Source organism: Corvus hawaiiensis, chromosome 7, assembly GCF_020740725.1.
Source record: "Corvus hawaiiensis isolate bCorHaw1 chromosome 7, bCorHaw1.pri.cur, whole genome shotgun sequence".
NCBI classification, from domain to species: domain Eukaryota; kingdom Metazoa; phylum Chordata; class Aves; order Passeriformes; family Corvidae; genus Corvus; species Corvus hawaiiensis.
The window spans coordinates 22,118,323-22,139,671 of NC_063219.1; the positions used below are offsets into that span (position 1 = coordinate 22,118,323).

At 35.0% G+C, this 21,349-nt stretch overlaps 1 protein-coding gene across 5 annotated transcripts in view; it reads right to left on the minus strand.

The window, feature by feature from the left end:
- Window positions 1–21,349, minus strand: part of SCN2A (sodium voltage-gated channel alpha subunit 2) — a 76,453-nt gene that overhangs the window by 3,764 nt on the left and 51,340 nt on the right. For all 5 annotated transcript variants that reach the window (XM_048309158.1, XM_048309155.1, XM_048309159.1 and 2 more), the window contains exons 18-26: window positions 13,599–13,719; window positions 13,086–13,240; window positions 10,822–10,995; window positions 8,435–8,557; window positions 3,376–3,657; window positions 2,774–2,827; window positions 1,849–1,986; window positions 1,114–1,218; window positions 680–950 (exon numbers count right to left, since the gene is read on the minus strand). In XM_048309158.1, coding sequence (XP_048165115.1) covers window positions 680–950; window positions 1,114–1,218; window positions 1,849–1,986; window positions 2,774–2,827; window positions 3,376–3,657; window positions 8,435–8,557; window positions 10,822–10,995; window positions 13,086–13,240; window positions 13,599–13,719 — 1,423 coding nt within the window. The remainder of the gene's footprint in view (window positions 1–679; window positions 951–1,113; window positions 1,219–1,848; window positions 1,987–2,773; window positions 2,828–3,375; window positions 3,658–8,434; window positions 8,558–10,821; window positions 10,996–13,085; window positions 13,241–13,598; window positions 13,720–21,349) is intronic.

Here is a 21,349-nt window from a genome sequence, read left to right on the forward strand (position 1 = left end):
GAAACAAACTGATAAAAAGGTTTTCATAACTCACGGAAGAGCAGAAGAATTGAACACTATATTATGCGGCTCAAAGCAGAAAAATAGCTTTTTCGATACAAAAATAGCAAAACTGATTTGCATATTAAGGAGTACTTAAAAGTTAAAATAACACAATTTTTACTCAAGTTCTTTCAAGTTTTCTGCTCTAGAAAAAGCAATTAGTGAGTAATTATTTGTTACCACATCTGCTTCAGCTCTGCTTCTGCAGTGCTCACTCCAGCTCAGGCACAAAGCCTCTCAGGATAAAACAAAACCGAAGTAAGCAAAGGGTTTTACCCTGCTGTCTGGGGTGCATGCATGATACCCTAATAATAGTCTCAGGCAGATTTTGCTCTCAGATTTTGGATGGCTGGACTCTTTCACCTGCAACTGTCACTGTGAGTTTATATCAAAATTACCTTTCATGTATGCATAGGAATCTCTACTGAGTTCAGAATAAAGATCTAATTTCAACCAATAAAAAAGTAGGAATGTGTGAAACCTCTTGCTTAAAAACATTCTTACCATACTTTTCAGTTATCCTATGGATAAGACTTTCTAGTGATGAATTTAAACCAAAATATAAATAGATTTTACACGCCAAAAATATTGCAGTTTACACAGAATTAGACATTGCATAAAAATGCGTTACTCTTACCTACTATGGAGAGAATGACAACCACAAAATCAAAAATATTCCAACCTATAGTAAAGTAGTAATGACGAAGTGAAATCAATTTCAGGACAAATTCTCCAGTGAAAAGTACGATAAACACCAGGTTAATCCAATATAAAATGTTTTCCATGTCTTCACTCTGATCATCTGTTTCTACCATCATTGTGACCATATTAAGGCAGATAAGTATCATGATACTGATATCAAATGCTTGTTTTGTTACAAAATCAAAGACCATGCCTTGGAATTTGTTCTGTTGTGGCAGAAGAAAGAGAAAAAAACGGTATTTCAGATTAATAAGTCTTTTCTAATATCACATTTTTTTTAGCTTACAACTTATTTCAGCCTAAGGCATAATTGGAAAACTCCAATTTTTAAATAGATGTAAAAATAACAGAAAATATTTTTATTCTTACTGCTGGTCGAGGTATAGGCTTTTGTGGTTTCTTTGAACCCAATTTTTTCATTGCATTGTAGTATTTCTTCTGTTCTTCTGTCATAAAAATGTCTTGACCTCCAAAGTAAACCAAAGAGAAAAAAACTGGTTACAATCATGTATCTTTATTGATTACTTATAAATAATACTAATAATCACTCTTGTTCACATTCTCATCTGTGGGAAAATTTAAGACAGACATAAAAATCCTCTTTTATAATCTTTATATTAAGTATTAAGCTACACAAAGTGTTAAGTTTGGCAGCTGGAACACTGATACCTTTTGAAACAGTGTTGACAAAACGCAAAGACTAAAGAGCGTACAAATAAAGATAATACAATGTTTATTATCAAAGTTCAGAAATCTACACTGCTGAGCTGTGACATGAAGGTAGTATAGCAAAGAATTTTTAAAGCTACATTTTGCTATTTCAATGGTTAGCCTTTTTATGACTCAATTATAGGCTGCAGTCTCAAATCCAGATCTTTACAAAGATGACATTGAGTATTTCACTAGCCATGGAGAGTCATATGCTGTCACTTGTCCATCAAACCCTCATCAAGCCAAACTGTAAGCTTTAATAATTTAATGTATTTACTATTCAGAGCTCTTAACTAATTTATCATAAAAAAAAACTTATGAATAAAATTGTCATCAGTGGACCAAAAATAAGGGGGTTTTTTTACTTTCTTTTCAGAATAACGAGGTACTTATCTTCTTTTTCTGCTGGTTGAAATTGTCTATGATGACACCAATAAAAAGGTTCAAGGTAAAAAATGATCCAAAGATGATAAAGATGACAAAGTAAAGATACATGTACAGGTTATCTTCATACTTAGGCTGATCCAAAACCTGCAAAAAAGGCATAGAAACTATGCATTAGTTTAACAGTGACCGCAAAATATCTGCTCGATTGAATTTAGGGCTCTATGATTGTGACCTTTGCTTCTTACGGTCAAGTTCTGACATATCCATTCCACTGATCTTCAATCCACAAGAAGTTACATTCTTGAAAAAAAGACTTTATTATCAAACTTGATATTTCATTTTTAAAATTGTAACTGGCCTGTATGAATGTAGAATAAATACTGAAAACACAATTGATTTAAACTAGCAAAGTTCCACCTGTCTGAGTGTACAGACAACCAGAAACACCAAGCTTTACATTTGCAGAATTTTCTGTAGATCTTGTGGGAGCCCCAGTTGTGGGCTTGTGGAGATTTCACTGCTATGGACACTTAGGAAACTGCACAGGATTATGGAAGAGAGGCATCCAGGCCATGTTTAGACTAAGCATATTTTCTTGGTACAGCTATGTAATGGCTCAATGCATAATGAGAGGAGGAAAAGGTATTTCATGGCAATGAAAAGGTATTTCATGGCAATAGGTAAGTCTGTTGTAGGACTGAGGAATTTTGATTCAACTGTACCATAGAGACCATGGAATCCTTTAGGACTGCTCCTCTGCTTTCCTCATTTCTTGTATTTTTCCCATAGTTTCCATTTTCTTTAACTACAAAGTTATAGTAACTCTTTGTTCTTTCATTTTTACTGTTATTTCTGAAAGCTGTGAAAATTGCATTCTCAAATCTTGGAGCTCATACAATCAAAACAAATGGAGTCAAGGGACTATACTTACATTACGAGAATCCACAGCTGCGTACATGATATCCATCCATCCTTTAAACGTAGCCTATAAAAAGAACACAGGTGTTTAGGTCACACTTTTCCTGGAAAATGGCTTGTCAGAAGAATTTTTTAGGAGCTGAAGACTAAGTGTCTTTAGTCCTCATCATAGAAACCAGCAGAGTGCAATGCTAATAGCTGACTCTTGCCTTCTATTGTATGTTTTATTCATGTACAAGAATTGCAAGCCAAGTCTAATATCTGACTACAGAGGACACAGCATCCATTAAGAACTTTTGTCTATTGTGAATAATATCTGATGTAAAAGGTATTTTCTTTGTGCATCAGCATTACAGGTTTACTTGATACAGATTCAATGCAGTTAAGGTGTATTAGGTTTGAATTACATTTTTTTTTCTCACAGTCAGTATAGCCTCTAGGCTTTGTGTTATTTCTGTAGAGTCACGGATTTATCCCACACTTCGTAATTCAAACCAGGAAGTGAGAGACAAAATTTCTAAATAATAAAAAAAAAAAAGTAAAAAACTTTTAACTGTTACAAGTAAACAACAGAGATGTAGAAAGAGAAATAGAAATTAAGGACTGGTGACTTACCACTTGGAGCAGAGAAAGGTAACCAAGGCCTACATTGTCAAAGTTAACCTTCACATTCTTCCACCGGGCAGTTTCATTGTTTTGTATGAGCTCCTCACATTGACTAAAGTTGTTGATTTGGCTGATATCAAATCTCTCATCGGTTGTAGTGTTAACACAGTAGTAAAACTTTCCAGCAAATAGATTTACTCCCATGATACTAAAGATCAGCCAGAATATAAGGCAAACAAGAAGCACATTCATAATAGATGGAATTGCTCCTAACAGGGCATTCACCACCACCTGGAGTACAAATGAAACCAAAGAGAGACACTGTAAGAACACAGGCACCAGTATCTTACAAATACTTCATCAGCCTTTCTCAAATGTAACATGCTATTGTAATTCTAATATCTGTGTTACACTTCTTTAATTGTTGAGAGTAACAAGTCAGAAAAGCAGTATAGAGAAAAGATAAAATGTCAACATAATTTGAAGGAAAAAATACAAATAGTAGCAAATGGTAGCTTTAAAGAATGGGAATAATAAAAACCAACCAGTTAAACTGAAAAAAAAAAAGGAAGAAGTAGTATTTATCAGTGCTTTTTAGAATATTTACTTAATGTATGTCTGCAAAACCATAATAATTATAATCACTGATTGACTCAAACAAACCAAATTTTTTATATTACATGTTTACTGGATAAACAAATCGAAGTAAGTTCAAATCTATTACTGAGCAAATTTCTAATTGAAAGTAACTTTGAGTCTTTTTAAAAATAAAACCCAGTGATGTTCATTTGGATGTTTACATATAGAATCAGAAAAGTAGAAATGTTCAAACCAGGAAAGCTACTGAGTATCTGAACACACCAGAGATGTTAGTGTTCAGGCAAGTGGCAGATAAAACTTGAAAAAGAGACTTGATTTAATTCCCAACGGAATTCTGGGAAAAATCAGGCTTCAGGAAAGAAAAATGTGAAAATGAATTCATGTGTGATGATAAGCAATGATTAAAAACATGCCAGAATGAAAATAAAACACTATGGAAAATAAAAATTGGGAGAAAGTAGGTCCATTATGAATGAGAATTATTAATTTAATGATGGAATCAATGATGCTAAATAAGTTAATTCCTATTTTAAATCTCTCTGTAAATAACTCTAAGAATATAAAAATTTTTAAATATAGAGCACTGCTGCCAGCTTTGCCAAAACAACTGAACCAGATCCTTAAAATTTAGTGAAGTTTGCTTTTTTGTTGTTTGTTTTGTTGTTTTTTTTTTTTTAATGCAGAACACTACCTATTACTTTGATGGGCTTGTTTATAATTCATTTAGTTTATATGATGTAGGTACTAGGGCAGATCCTCTAGCATAATAAACTACTTCTTTCTGTTTAAAATACAAATATGTAGTGAAGGTCTATGAACTATTTTGGCATTACAGTTATATCTGCAACTAACAGCATCCATAGAATCAATGAATTTTAAAATTAGTCATCCAGGTAGATCGGCTTTCATTCCTTGCCCTTTTACAGAACAGAAAATAAACCCTTTGAATGTTAGATAGGTGATGAACCACCATCACATGTACTATAAAGTAGAATTGGGCTGAAGGAAAGGAGAAATTCCTGGTTTACTTTCAGGGCCCCGTTCCTGCCAAAACACTAGCTCTTGTGGGTGATACATTCTTTGGACAACATTTGAGAGACTATAGGACTTCAGTGAAATTGTTGTTCTATTAAATTTAGGAGCTGAATCAAATGAGGTTCCTTTCAATGTAAACTACTCCATGACTCTAGAAAAGTGCAGAATGGTGCATAAAGTCCAAACCTTCCATGCTTCTTTGTTTGTTTGTACATTTTTTCCACATATTTTAAATCAAATGTTTTAATAAGGGGTTATTTCTAGTAGGGAAATTTAAAACAAATCAGAACTGTTTCTTAATCATACTAAAAATCTCCTTAGAGATTTAAAAAGCAAAAGTAATACAGAATTATATAAGTCAGCATCTGGGTAGAGAGGATTCCCTGACTGATGGATAAATCTCTTCTGACTATTTCAACAGTGCTGTCTTATGTTGACAAGCTTGTACATAGCATTGTAAACCACATGACCATGGAAGGCCATAAGGCATTGTCTGACCTATGCAAATGAACAGTCTAATAACAATGCTGAATTAGTTCAAATTGGAAAATCATGAACACACTTATTCTTAAAGCAAGCTTGACCGGAATAATAAATGAAAAAATAATTTTTTTCCCAATTTGGGAATATTTTCCAAATATATTAGGCTTTTTTTAATTGAAAGTTATCTCAATTCTTCTACTTAAAAAATATTCTTAAATATTCTTAAATGTAATAATATCATCCATCAGGAATGATTCTTGAGATATAAAGGGATAGTTAATGAAGTGAAAATATTTGTCCTTGAGCTTTCAGTCTCAGTACACCCAAGAGTTCTGTTCCTCTTTCTGCTGCAGCTGCAGGTCCAGTCATGTTCTTTCTTTAATTGCTGGATTTCTACAGCTGACCTACTTTCTCTGGTTTTAGTCTGAGTCCTGAAGCTATAGAGAACCAGTTTGTGATATGAATCATCAGAAGAAACTCTAAACATATGGTTGAGCATCACTGAAAACACTGATCCAGACACCTTCCAGCTTCCACTGGTTGTAAGGGTGTGAGAAAAGGGGCTAGGCCTGACAGCAGATGAAAGTAGGGGAAGCATAAGAAAGTCATCAAACCCTTTGTTTTCTGGTTGAAAGAAAAAGGTATTATGTGCCTAGCACCATATAGCAGTGAGTGATACTGCTTGGGACAGAGCAGGGACAGATTAATTATATTCCCACCAGCTATTTTAATGAAGTACCAAGTGCAAATTAAAGTATACCTTTCCTAGCAATAACATTGGTAGGAAGATGCAGGAAAAAAAAAATCACGTTTTTCATAGGGGCAATTTTTTTTTATTAATTACTAGTTTGGGCAGGCACAAGTCCTAATCCTAGAGAATAGTACAGTGAGTTTAAATTTTTATATGTATTGAAAAGGATTTCCTGCTTGTATATGGGAAGTATAATGCTCAATGGAAGCAAATTTAAGTGTCTATGCAAATATATGCATGGTACTGTATTGTCATATTTTCAGTTCATACATGATAAACACCAATGGAATGATTATGTTATGAACAGGCATGTGAATTTCCATGAATCAGACCTTAAAATGTTCTCATACTAATCTCTTCATCAACTTGAGCTACTGTATCTTTAAAGACACTAAATTTGGAATTAATTACTTTAAATAAGGCAAAATTCATTACACCCATAGGAAAATTTCAGTGGTTAATTGCCTAACTAATGAAACTACAGGTCACATTTCTAGTCTTAAGAAATATAACTTCATCCACTACTTTTTATTGGTTTTTTGCTAAACTCATAAATCTCCTCCTCATCTGGGTATTGTACAAAGAGATACAGTTGGCAGAGCAGGATCAAAGCCATAGGTAAAGTTTACACCAACATGGAAGTCATGGGATTGACAATTACCCATAAACCTTCATGACAAGGTTATTGGTTTTTCCCTTGCAATAAAAAATTGCCACTTAAGCAATTTACTGTGCATATAAAATTTGAAATATTTTTATTTTGTTGTTTCTGTTTTGCTAATCTTTGTCACAAAAGAACCCCAACCCAACAGTTAACGTGGTTTTAGTGAGATAATACTGATGCTTTGGACAGGCCTTACCTCTGATATAAACATCCCAATTTTCAAATTTGCTTTAGTAAAGGTCCAGAAATTTGTTGGAGACAAGGAAATGCTATTTCCTGTTTGAATTTATAACATTTTATCAAAGTCCATTTCCTTTTTGGTTGAAGTCTCTTCTCTTACTCTCCACACACAGAGAGCGTGACATTTTCTTCAGAAGCTCACCAATTTGTAGTTAACTTACAAATTAGCTAATCAGCTTATCACCTGGGGTGCCAAAGAATAGTGATCACAGGAGGGAGCTCACACAGGGATCCCTTTTAATTATGGCAGTAGGGTTCCAGTTCTGGTGCATCTGCTGATGCCCACTATGGCAGTATGTCCAAGAGAGACAGATAGACCCTGAAAGTGTAAGCCAGACATCTTCCTGTGGCTAGAAATATCTACCGTATCTGGTTGTTCACTACTACCCCTAAGAGAAACATTTCTAGAGCTTTCGAGTCATAGCAGAGTACATCAGGTCTTTGTCCATTTCAGTGCACCAAAGAAGTGATCTATGCTCATCACTTCGACTTTGCACTGAGACAGACGGAATGTGCCCTGAGGGTCTCAGCTGTGGTAGCTGATACGGTGATAATGAGCAGCTGGGGACAGTAACTTCTCAAATATACCAGCAAAAATCTAACATGTTTTCAGGCTGCTTAGTGCTCTATAGATTATAATCAACATTTTACAATCAATATGGAAAGCAGTAAGCAACCAGAAATCACAAAACCAGCTTGATCTTTGATATGCTAGAAAAGTTTTCTTAAATAGAATGCAGTAGTTCTAATATGAAAGAGAGGTGTTTTAATAGTGCCAATTTACTTATTAACGTACAAAGTAATTACAGAACTTTTAGTTCTAAAAGACGTTCCCAATTTATATACACAGAACACTATATTAAAAGATATAGACTATGTATGATAGTCTAAACTGGTACAAAATACACATGTGCATGCATACATGGGTGTATGTGCACACACTTTTAAGAGGAAGTATTGGAGATTTTTTAAACTGTTCTGACTATAGCAGTATGTAATTATATAGGATAAATTCAGTAACACTGCATAGATCCATGCAGTTGATAAATCCTTGGGCCCTTCATGAAAATATGAAAAATGGTGAAAGGCCAAGGAGCCTCATTAAGTGTAACAGTATGTGCAATAACACATGAATTCATATAAGCAGATGAAGCCTTTTGCTTATATGTTAGTGATAAATGTGAAATATATAGGATGGTAGGGTAGCATTTCTGCATGGATTGGCCACTGATTATTCTGCATGCATTGTTTCTGTGGATGCATGCATTATTTCAGATTCTTTCATGTTGTCTTACCCTCATCCCTTCAAATCGCGACAAGGCTCTTAGAGGTCTCAAAGCTCTTAGTGTCCTAAGGGACTTAATCGCACCAAGTTCTGAGTAGCCCAAGGCATTAGCTGTTAAGCTAACCAAAGAGACCTACACAAAAACAGAAAGGCAATATTGCTCATTCATCTTTATATCCTTCCGATACATATGGTGGGAATGATGTGGGCCCTGAACTTCTCAAGAAGATTCAAGGCTGGACCTCTTTCTCCAGGAAACCCTCTATAATGCAGAAAGATCTTTATGTCAGACAGAATAGAATAAAAGTATATTCTAAATACCTGTTGATGAAATCATGTTGGTAGAATGGTATAAAAGTGCCTTCTAAATTCACATAAACCAGTCAACATTTGGTGGGATTTAAAGAAAAATGAAGTCACATGCAAAAACAAAACACCCAAAAGCTTGGGTGAATTGGAATGGACAATTTAGGTCAGGACTTCCCATGATATCTTCAGAACTTGATGAGAATGTAAACGCTCTCAAAAACCACATCCAGACCTTGCTTTTGGTCAAATGTGACTTTCTAATGTCCAGAAAATCTTATTCAACAGCCATAGATACCAGTGCTGTTCAGATTTAACCAGACTAATCAAGACTGAGAACCAACTGTTTGTTAGACAATGGTAGAAGCTTCATTTTTAGGCATATCCACACTTCATTACATTCCCTGTGACTCCTTTAACCACTTCATCAATTCTGTCTTGCAAAACGCTGGTCTGGTCTGCAGGCAGATGAGTAAATAAACTAGAATAGCTGTAAAATAAATAATACAATTATCTTTCATCAATAATCCTTGGAAATGTATTTCTAATAGCCATTGGGAAGGAGTGGCCCTAATAAATTAAAAATAAAACAAATCACCTTCTATGTCTGTCCATTTAATGCCCTTCCCTTCCATCCTTCCTATTCTCTCAATTCCTACATCTCCAAATTGTTCTTTTTGCTTTTTTATCTCAATCCCCTGACTACAGATTAAAAAGAATGCTTCAGATTTTTTTTTTAATTTCACCAGGGTAAGGTTGACATAGAAAACTAACAAAGCTACTTACAAGGGTCAGTAAGTAGTACTGACAGAAGTAACTAAAACACAGATTATCAAATAAGAATTAAGTATTTGTTGATAAATGGAAGCTCTACTGCTCATGGCAATTTACACATCTGATGATTGAGCCAATACATGTTTCACAAAGGTACAGACTCAATCATAAAATACTAGATGTGCATATAGTCGTGTCTTACCATAGGATTTGCAATGCTGGTCTGGATTTACCAGTTGTAGTGTTTTCCAAGCTCTGTGTAGTAAAAACCTCATGACCTATCACTGTAGTTTTAGGGAGTTATTTAGCAATTTCTACAGAATTCTGCTGCTTTCCGTAATGTGCAAATAGGTGGTTTAAGACATATTCTTAGCTTGCATTCCATAGGAATTACACATGTGGAACTGAGAGATGCCTTTTAGCACAGACAGGGGTAACTCAGGCTATTGGGGATGGAAGGGAAATGAATATTTTCTATATGGTTAAAGATCTGTAGTCTTCCATTTATGCTACCCAGTACTGTACATACTTTGTTGAGCATGTAGACTTGAAATTAGAATGCACTTCTCACTAGGTCTCCTTCAGACAATGTGTATCTGCTCCTTGGTAGTGCAACCTTTGGAAAATCATGTGGCAACCCATTCCAAGGGGACTCATCTATGGTTCTCTGAAGTGTCTCTTTGAGGTTACCCCCATGATACAGTGAAAAATGTGAGAGTACTGAATAGTACCATGGAACTGACAATTCCTAGCAGTATTTTCCTTTCATATTGCACATATTCCTTTCATATTATTGAGTGACAGGACACTTGAATCAGACCTTAAAATGTCTCATACTAATCTCTTCATCAACTTGAGCTACTGTATCTTTAAAGACACTAAACTTGGAATTAATTACTTTAAATAAGGCAAAATTCATTACACCCACAGGAAAATTTCAGTAGTTAATTGCCTAACTAATGAAACTACAGTAATTGATTAGAATATTAGAAACAGTTTAAGAAATTGCTTCCATACCTAACAAAAACTGAAGGGGATGAACAGCATCCCTTCTATACCACCAAAAAAAAAAAAAAAAAGCAAAAAGCATCATTTCCAGAAAGCATTACAACTTCATAAAACTAGAGAATTTCAACAAAATACCTCTAGAGAAATAAGTATATCCAAATATTTTTTCCTTTCTGAACCAAATTATAAACCATACCACCACAACAGTTAAAATAGAGTTTTCATTAAATACAATAGAAATCTTATCCTGAAAACATAATATTCTGATTTTTAGAGCTTGTCATACAGGACATGAAAAAGAATACATACATCAACAATCAGGAAGTCCAGCCAGCACCACGCATTCGTGAAATAGGTTTGAAAGCCATAAGCCACCCATTTTAAAAGCATTTCCAGAATGAAGATATAGGTGAAAACTTTGTCAGCATATTCCAGCATGGTCTTGATAGTTTTACGTTGCTCTATGTAGATATCTTCAAATGCCTGTGAAAAAGATTTTTGAAGATATAATTAAATGTCTTCACAATTTGCAGTGTGGTATAGAATGGTCAGGAAAAAATTTGAATTGAAAATATATACTTGATGATAAGGCATGTATCTTTCCCTCAAGTATAACTTTGGCTTTCAGTTAACACTTTTCATAAAGTTGGGTAAAAACAATATTCAGCTATCAGCTGAGCTGAACAGAGATACACAAAACTTACTGTAAGACCACTCTTCAAACTTCATTTTAATTTGTTTCCATGGGTAGTGTTTGTGTGGCTAGGTTTTGGTAGTGGGGGGAGATAGAGGGATGGCTTCTGTGGGAAGCTTCTAGAAGCCAATGCCAGCTGGCTCCAGGACAGACCCAACACTGCCCAAGGCCAAGCAAATCAGGTATAATAGTAATGCCTCTATGACAACATATTTAAGAAGGAAAAAAAAAAAATATTGCACAGGTGGAATTGCAGGCAGAGTGGAGTGAGAATATGTGGGAGGAACAGCCCTGCAGACATTAAGGCCAGTAGAGAAGGAGGGGGAGGAAGTGCTCCAGGCACTGGAGCTGAGATGGCCCTGCAGCCCATGGTGAAGACCATGGTGAAGCAGCTGTGCCCCTGCAGCCCATGGAGATCCACAAGGACACAGAGATCCACCTGCAGCCCAAGGAGGAGCCCAAGCTGGAGCAGGAGCATGCCCGAGAACAGGCTGTGAATCTTGGGAAACCCATGCTGGAGCAGGCTCCTGGCAGGGACCTGCAGACCATGGAGAGAGGAGCCCATGCTGGAGCAGGTGTCCAAGTAGGACTTGTAGGACCAGTAGGACCCCCATGGGGGGGGTCCACGCTGGATCAGGCTGTGCCTGAAGGACTGTACCCCATGGAAGAGTGACCCACATCACAGCAGTTTGTGGAGAACTGTTCCCTGTGGGATGGACTCACATTGGAGGAGTTCACAGAGAACTGTCTCCCATGGAAGACACCCCAGGCTGGAGCAGGGGAAGGACTCCTCTCCCTGAGCAGTGGCAGAAACAACCTCTGATGAACTGACCATAACTCCCATTCCTTGTCTCCCTGTGCTGCTGGGGGAGGATGTAGAGCTGGGAAAGAGGGAGGGATGGGGTGAAGGTGTTTTTAAGATTTATTTTACTTCTCATTATCCTGCTCTGATTTTGTTAACAATAAATTCAGTTAATACCCCTAGGCTGAGTCTGTTTTGCCCACCACAGTATTTGGTGGGTGATCTCTCCCGGGCCTTATCTCAACCCATGAACCCTCCATTATATTTTCTCTCTCCTGTCCACCTGTGGAGCAGAGTTACAGACCACCTTTGGTGGGTACCTGTCATCCAGGCAGGGTCATACACTGGGTCACTACATATAGCAAGGGCTTATTGACATAAGGACCTCCTTTGTGGGAGTTACAAATTTATATTAAAATTATATGAGGGATTTAAAAATGACTCTGTGATACAGTTTTTTTGGGGAATAATTGAAACCAAACTATGCACGCTAACCTACAAAGCAATCCTAAATAGAGAGAACTGTCTTGTCAAAAGAAAATGTATCCATTGACAGTGAACCACTGTGCATTGAGCCAAGTGTAGCAAGAATATTATATTTTGCCCCTGTTATGAGGAACTCATTACTTCAATATCTACACAATGCACCTGATTTAACACCAATCTGTAAAATACCTGATGGAATTGTGTTGGCAACTTACATCTGAGTTTGACAATTCAAGTTGCTGCTGGTAAGTTCCTAGCTCAGCTGTGTTTTTATTTAAATGTGTATTTAAAAAAAAAAAGCTATTATCATCAATATGAAGACATGTGAACACCAGTCTGATAAAACTAATTTCTTATTTCCATTAACACTACATTTTGAACTTGCCAAGCAATTTGTTTCACAGCCCACAAGCAAACTCTTACATGTCCTACAATATATGCCAAATACTTGCGGGTGTATGTTTTTATTAGAACATTTATAAATTGGGTATCAAATTCTAATTTTTTACCTGTAGCTATGTGATTAACTGTAATTTTAAATGCTTGCTGCTTAAAATCACAATAGTCACAATAGTTCCACACTTAATTTACCAGAGCACCGCTGCTGAGAAGAATCATGAAGACTATGAAGGTCTCAAACCAGTTGTGTTCAACAATCTTATAGCAGGTTTTCCTAAGATTCCACCAGACTTTCCCCTTTCCTTCTTCTACACTGACTTGACAGCATTTGAATCTCCGTACACACCCTAAATGTAAAGTGATAACAAATTTTGAGATGTCAGAATAAAGTAAGTGTTTATTAGGAATCACAATGAATGGTAGTCATTTGACTTATTTCAGTCCTACTGCAATAGATCCTTGTAACTCCTCATTTTTGTTTCAATATTCAAAGTTAAAGCTTTGTATCTTTCATAATACCCTCCAAAGAGAGAGAGAACACACAAGAACAGTAAATCTATGGCAGTAACTCTGAAGGAGTTACTAATACAAACAGATATTACGACTATAATCACAAAACTTCTTTTGATTTTGAATAAAATGAGAATCCTGCCCAAGTCAACACAATTAGGTCTATTTATCTTGCATATGGGTTTTTTTGCCTACCTTCTGTAAAACAAGCTTCTGGCTCCAGAACTTCTTCAGGTTCTGCTTCTGGCTGTTCACCTTCTGGAGGTAGTCCAATATCAACTGTGCTGCCTTCTGATGAACTGGATGCATTCAATTTCTGTGAACAAAACCCCACATAATTTTTTTTTTTCCAGTTTTATTATTTTGAATAGAAGTTAATGTTGGAAATGTATATCAAAATATTTTGAATGTATTGAGTGCTCTGATATTGAAAGAACTTCTTATTTACAATCTATAGTGCCAAATTGCTCTACTACAGGTGAGGTCACAAGATTAGAAACTACATAATATGCGTTTTCCATATTGAAAATACTTTGATATTTTCATACAAGGAATTGCTGAAATTACTAGACTACTATTCTGAGCCACACATAAGAATTTTGAAGTGAAATTTCAAGTAAGCTAAGAATGAGTGCTTTCCACATTTTGTACTGTTTAATTATTCCAATCATGTGGCTGCATTTTAGATCACACTTCAGATAGCATGTGTTAATACAAATAAATTTCCAACATCATGACCAAACCAACAGCAAGCTGCACAGATGTATTTTCATGTCTCAAGTAAATATTATTTTAGCAAGTCTGTAAAAATCTAAATCTAAAAAGTTTGACTATAATTTTTTCATTATTATCGACATGAAAACACATGTTATGAGTTGTATAGGATAATTTAATTATCTTTATTTCTGAAAGAGCAGCACATTACCTTAGGAGCAGTAGCTGATATTTTGCATACTCACTTGCCAATGCATTTTCTGGATTTATTGTGCATTTTGAAACTACTTATTACTTTGGTACAGTACACATAGATGTCCAATTATTGTAAAAGGCCAAAAATATTTTGAAATACTGAAGTGAAAACAAATACTTTTAAAGCAATACTGTAAATAAAATAATACTGCACCAATAAATCATACCAGTAATATAATCCAAACCTTAAAAATTATTCTTTCACACTGACATATGATGTTGGCAACAGACAAATATGAGTACTATAATAAGTAAAAGTAGTTTGATTACAGCATTCTATGACTTGTCTAATGTTATCACTATATGGAGTATAACATCAGTAAAATGGCTGCATTGATAAGTAGCTAATCTTATAAAGGGAATGATGTAAGCAGATTTAGAATAGAGTCTATAGGGAATCAATATTAGACAGAGATGGTCTATGGTAACATCAAAGATACATATTTTTGCTGACACTTAAATCTGAAGTTAGAGGCATTATTCCTTTAAAATATTTCTGAGTAGCTTCAAATTCTATACAGTTTTTTGTAAAGGAAATGTAAACAGTATTAATCTGTGGATACAGAAAGTAACTTGAAACTTTAATGGAATTTTACATAGCAACAAATATTCAAAAGATTCATTCCTTTCTCCCCCACTCTGACTCAATTGAACCACACTGACAATATATTGTGTTGTAATTTTGACATAAGCGTAACTTTGATTTTTGTGTACCATGGTTCACTATAGAGCACATTTCAGAGGAAGGCCGAGCAAATGGAAACATGTACTGGAAGGTGTATTATGCACCTAGTTTCAGTGACACCTACACAACCATTTCATCTATGTTTTTTTTTAAATCCCAGCTTAGACATTTATGTCTCATATTTCTGCATGAGTTTTAACATCTATTGAGGTCAGGTCCAATGTACAAAGAGATGGATGCATGCTTTTCTGCAGATTATTATCGACCAATTTCCCATTGCAATATGTTTGAATTATAGATAATGCATGGCAGTTTGGTCATTGTGGAATACTGCCTCTAAAATGGAGACACTGGAAAGTATGGGATAAATACTGTAGTCCTCAAGTAAGGACCACAGCATTTAAACATCAGTTGAAGTCAATCATCAGTTTGAGGAAAGGCCAGAAATACCATAAATGCAAGGTACATTCCAAAAAAATTATATACGATGTTAAAAATTACCATTTATCAATACAATACAGTAAATAATTTTTAAAATGAGAAGTGACTGTTTTTATTACATAGTGTTTTCTTAAAATGTTGCTTGCATCATTCCAATCTGGAGAGCATTTCTAGCAGAATGCTGTAGTAGTAGCAGAGCAAACAAAAATTATGAACTGGCTGAACCATAAGTTTGAAAGACCTACTGTCCATTCTCTAACAGGAAAATGAAGAGTTCAGTGACTCGGATATTATGCAGTTAGTTTAATAAGCACAGTGGGTAATGAATTCCTATTACTGAAATTGCTTAAGACTAACAGTTAACTCAACATGGAAGATTAGAGATAACCACTATAAGGAGAGATCAAAAATATCAGATAGGAAGGTAGAAAATTATCAATAGAACTGTCAATTATCAGGAACATCAAAAAGACAACTTTATTTATGTGGGGCACTGTGTATGGTGAGATGTATCTTTCAAGTCTCTTCTCACTAAAACTCTGGTATGCTTCATTTACAGAGCTGTAACAATAATCACAGGAGTTAAACCAAACAGAAAAATCCTAAATTGAATGAACAGTAGCTGATACTTGAAATGCAACAATAAATGCCTTGTCTCACTGAGAACTCAGTTACTCTTCTGTTGACTTAAGAGTATTTCCTTAGCATGCTGCTCTATTATACCCGAATTTAGCCCCAACCTGATCAGTAGGTAAAGAAAAACATTATAAAAATTATTCAATAAATTCAGTCTGTAATAATTCAGCATCATTTGGGAAAGGAAAAAAAAATAGAAATTTTCAACAGTATAATTTATTTTGTCATTTTTCTTTGTAATTTTTAACATTGAATTTATTGTATGTCATTATGTACAAAATTTATAAAATTTAGTATGCATTAGAAACATCTAGGAAGGTTTTATGATACAACATCTCAAGATTTTATCAACTCAATTTCAGTATGCTAGGAAAACTTTTCAGTAACATTCACATATGTCCACAGCAAACTTACGCACTGGTATAAAGCACTTGACCCAGGGACTTTGTACTGATTTCTGGGTATGCAACACAACATCACCTGGGAATGGGCCATGTTATTGCTGTTATGTTTTGTCTATGCCTTAATACATAGGAAGACTTTTTCTAGCACTTACTGTGACTTGCCAGTGTTCATGCATATGGAATCCAACTGGATAGCTAGACTACCCCTAACTGCAGACCCTGATGTGTTAGGTATATAGCATATATCCCAGTTCTTTACCTGAACATATCTGAAAGTTACCTTTGTACTTGGTAAATCGCTCTCTGCTTACCAGCATTACAAAAACTGGATTTAGGCAACGGCTATTTACTTGACTTGTATATAGCTTTTTAAAAAAATGAATCTATAGAAACAAGATAATCACCAAACCCAAGCATTAGTTTTGATCTAATAGTAAGTCCCTTTTAAGCTTTTTGTTATACCATGATTCTAGATTTCAAAAGTATTCAGTCATGCAGATTATAAGAGATTTATCCAGATCAAGCACTAGACACTCTTTGAGAGTTATGAAGATAGAAATTTTGTGAATAGTATGCTAAGAAAATTATTCTCAGAGAAATCTGTTTTTCAAAACCTTAGAATGTACATACTCCACCTCCTTTTCAAAGTAAACAGTAAGGGGACAAAAGTAGTTACATGTTTCTAGAGCAGCAGTATACTGATTATCATAGAGATTGAAATAACTTTACATCACGTGTACCAACAGCCTTGCCAGTCATACTTTAGTCAGCAATACAGTACAGTATGAAATACAGATTTTAGTTTAGCTTTCAAGATAGGAAAGCAGCTTGCCTATCAGAGAAGCATTGCAAAAAGCAGCAGCCAAGTTTTGGTCAGGAAGTTTTTGACATAATTACTTTCTGAACCTTGACAACATCTCATAGATTCATACAATTCTGCTTCACTTACAGCCAAACCTTTTACCTTCTAACATTTCTTTCTTGGTTTGTTCCAAAGATGATCTGAGAGTAGCTGGACAGCTCTTAGCTTAACATTTTTAACAAAGCCTGAAATTTCATGATTGGCCAGGATGCCACTTATAGCTGTTGAAATAATTTAAGGGACAGAAGGAGCAAAGAGCAGGACAGACATAAGCGGGAAGATAGCGCCAAGAGAAACCACCATTTTGATTTTGCTTTCAATTTCCTTTCCTCTCAAATACCTGTGAAAATGCTAAATAATGGAAATTATACTGGTTTTATTTTCTCAGTAGTGTGTATGTCAGTATGAAATGTTCTGTGATATAAATGGCAATATTATATCCAAAGTATCCAGTCTTTTTCAGTACAGCTATATCACCTATAAAATCTTTGAAGTGGTAGATATCACTGTGATTCCACTGGTGTAATTAAGTGGAATCTGAATGTCTCTCTTTCTAATGCCTATACAGTTAAGCAGAATAACTCTATCAGTACAAAAAACCGGAACACCGTAAATCAAAACAAAATAATTTTGTGATGATTATTGGTTTCAAATACTGCAAAAACCACTATCTCTAAGTTATAGTCCACTCTGTACTGTATTGGTATTCATAATTCCTTTGATCTACTTATTCATGAGAACTTAATAAATGAAAATATTTGCAAAAAAGTTGTATGAAAGCAAAAGGATTTTAAGTAGCAGTGGAGATATGCTACAGTGGGAAAAAAGCTCTCCCACCAGCAGCTACTTAAAAAGGCTCTTTAATTTATACACGCAATACTGAAAGGATATTTCTGCAACTGAGTAAGTGACTGCCGTTTGAAAATATTAATTAAGTGAACTTCAGTTAACCCTAACATTAACAACTTATTATCATCCACAGTGAATCACATTATGCCAATACAATGTGACCAATTCACAAGAAAAAGGCTAAATTCTTCAGAGTATCAAAGGATTTTAAATAATGAATATTTTAAAATCAAAATACATTTTATCAGATAACTTATTCTTACCAAATATAAGAGGAAAAGCTCTGAAGCAAGTATATTTTAACTCCACTGATTTACCAAACTGAAAGCAGCAACTCTGGTGTTGTAAATATTATGGCAATGTTTAATAGGTGAGATGTAGATCATACTGAAGCTGGTGAACTTCCGGACCTTTTGATCCAAACTCAGTAGCTCATTTACTAGAATGTTGAATTGTATTTATTTCTGATGAGATGAGAATAAGTTTCTCAAGGCAGACAATTTTAGATGCTTGGGGAGGTAATTATTTTTGAGCATAAATTAAAGAGTTATAGTAAGATTGAATTGGGCCACATCTTGCTATTAGTTTTCTCTTTGCACCTGTACACCTAAGTGTGAGCGTAAGTAAGAGCAGAACTGATCTCTGAATGTTTGACCAGCCAAATAAGAGTTTTGTATTAATTCTTTTAACCAAATTATGGTCACATGCTTTGACTGCAGAAATTAAATTAATTTCATGCTTAATGGTGCTTCAAGTACTGCATATTAACCACCAAAATAACAAAATGCTTATACAAGTACTAAAGAAAAGCACTTCTAAGAAAAAAGAATGTGAAAAATAAAATCATGACTATGATGAGTTTACAGGTTACCTCCATTAGAAGTTAAAATACAATAGTATGAAAGTTTTCTAAAACAGCTATCAGCTTTTCATTATCAACACAATTTACAGATGGACATATATATATATATATATAAGCTTCTGATGAGAAACATGGCGTATGTGTTACATATTCTGTCTTCCCTCAAAACAAAAGAAAACCCCTCAAGAACAGAATCTTGACAACTATATCAAGATTGGGAAAGGTACATAGCATGCACTGCAAAATACTACTGAAATATCACGGAAAGTATCGGAACCACAGAAATCTTGGGGCTGCCACTCTTGCCTGACCATGCTGTGATGCGAGTCCCGTGGCTCAGCAGGGAGCAGCTGTGCATGTTGGTACTTATTGCAATGAATGGGACAGGATCATAGCTGAAGAGCATGCAGGCCAGTCAATATCTGCTAAAAGGTGATTAAATATATATAGAGAGAGATGTATAACTTGCTTAGGTAACCTGTGTAAAACTGGTGACACGATGCTCTGCCTCGCTAAAAGGCACCAGAGCTGCCCGCTTGACTGATCCAGCTTGGTTCTACTCCTGTGAGAAGTAAGAACGGTAGGAAATGAAGTTCAGGACACAGCACCTCTGCTTTTTTGCGCTGAATATTGCTTTACGTAAAATATACATTATTAATGTGTCTGCAACAGCATTAGGAGATCCCATTTTTTTCAAAGCATTGCAAAATATTTTGTCATTGGTATCTCTTGGTGTTATTATTAGCCTATAAGTTACACTTAGCATAAATTAATTATTACCCAGTATTATGATTATTTTAACTAATTATTATACATACATGTACAACAAAATTTTCCATATAAACCATCCCCACAGTACTTAAGAACCTAAAATGGAAAAAATATCTTTATAGTTTCTACACTACATAGCAGTAATGCAGCTCAGATCCACAGACCTTTATTTATAGGCCAATGGACTCAGCAGAGTGGTTCCACAATTATTAATGGCCTATTTCCATGATAAAGTTTTATTTAGTATTAGTTCTCTAATTCCCTTATTATACTGTATTCACCCACTGACATTCTTATGGGCATGAAGTTTTTATAATTAAATTTATTTTAGGCTTCAGTAGTTTTCTAGAAAATTCCTTGTTAATTCACACCTACTAAGCATGTACAACATTATACGTATTGTTTCTACAAAGGCATAATCTAGTTACCATTTCTGTCAAACTACTGGAATATACATGTTTTATAATAAAGAATTCACCAAACATTAATATGCTTAATTAAAACTTGCTAATAAATAAAAATAATTTTGTTGAAATTCAGCTTATTGCCCTATACAACAGTGAATACATGTACTTGGTTGTAGACACAGAAGCAAGCAGAAGCACACAGATACACACTCATTAGCATCTGGCTATCTTGTGCAGTGTCCTCACAGCACCTGGATGCCTCAGCTGCCTTTCATCTGCATATCTGCTAATAGAACACAGTTTGAGGGCAGTTTCTAATTTCAATTTTTTCATTTGTGGTGTAAGCAATGAAATGACTGGCAGATCAACTCGGCAACAGCAGTGTCATATAAAAAGGAAAACATGAGAGGCCAGAAATCCACGGCACATTATGGCATGATAAAAAAGAGGAAGCCTTGTAAAAAAAGCCATTTGTAGTCAATTTTTTAATTTAAAAAATGCCTTATTTTCCTATGGATCATTTTCATTACAAGAATATTGGTCATCTAACTAATAAGCCAACACTCCTCTATATCAAAACCCGTGGTGGTTAAGACTATCTAATGAAGAGTAGGAACTAGGATTAAGATTTTAGTGCTTTTTGTGTCACGCTTATGTGACTCAAATCCACTTGAAATTTAGGCACTTTAATAAGAAATATGATCACAATCTTTACTTACTGCTGTGTCTCTCTTGAAAATCCCTGAAACTGAGAAACATTCCCTTCAATTTTTCACCTTCAGCTTCTGCATTAGTAAGAAATTTTGGCCTTGAATACACTCAGCAGAGTTTCAGACTTGGCCAATCAAAACTGCTTGGCACTAGCTCATCCCTGACTTAATATGTATTTCTTTGTCTTATCACCTGATCAGTTTGCAGTTCCTGAAGCATAACAGCATTAAGTGCCTCCAAGAATGCAATGAAGACACTGTTTTCTTTTAAATATGGTATGTGGAGTAGAAAGCTTTTCTTTTATGGTGGAAGCTTAATGACCGGAGGTCATGTCTCAAATGTGGGACAA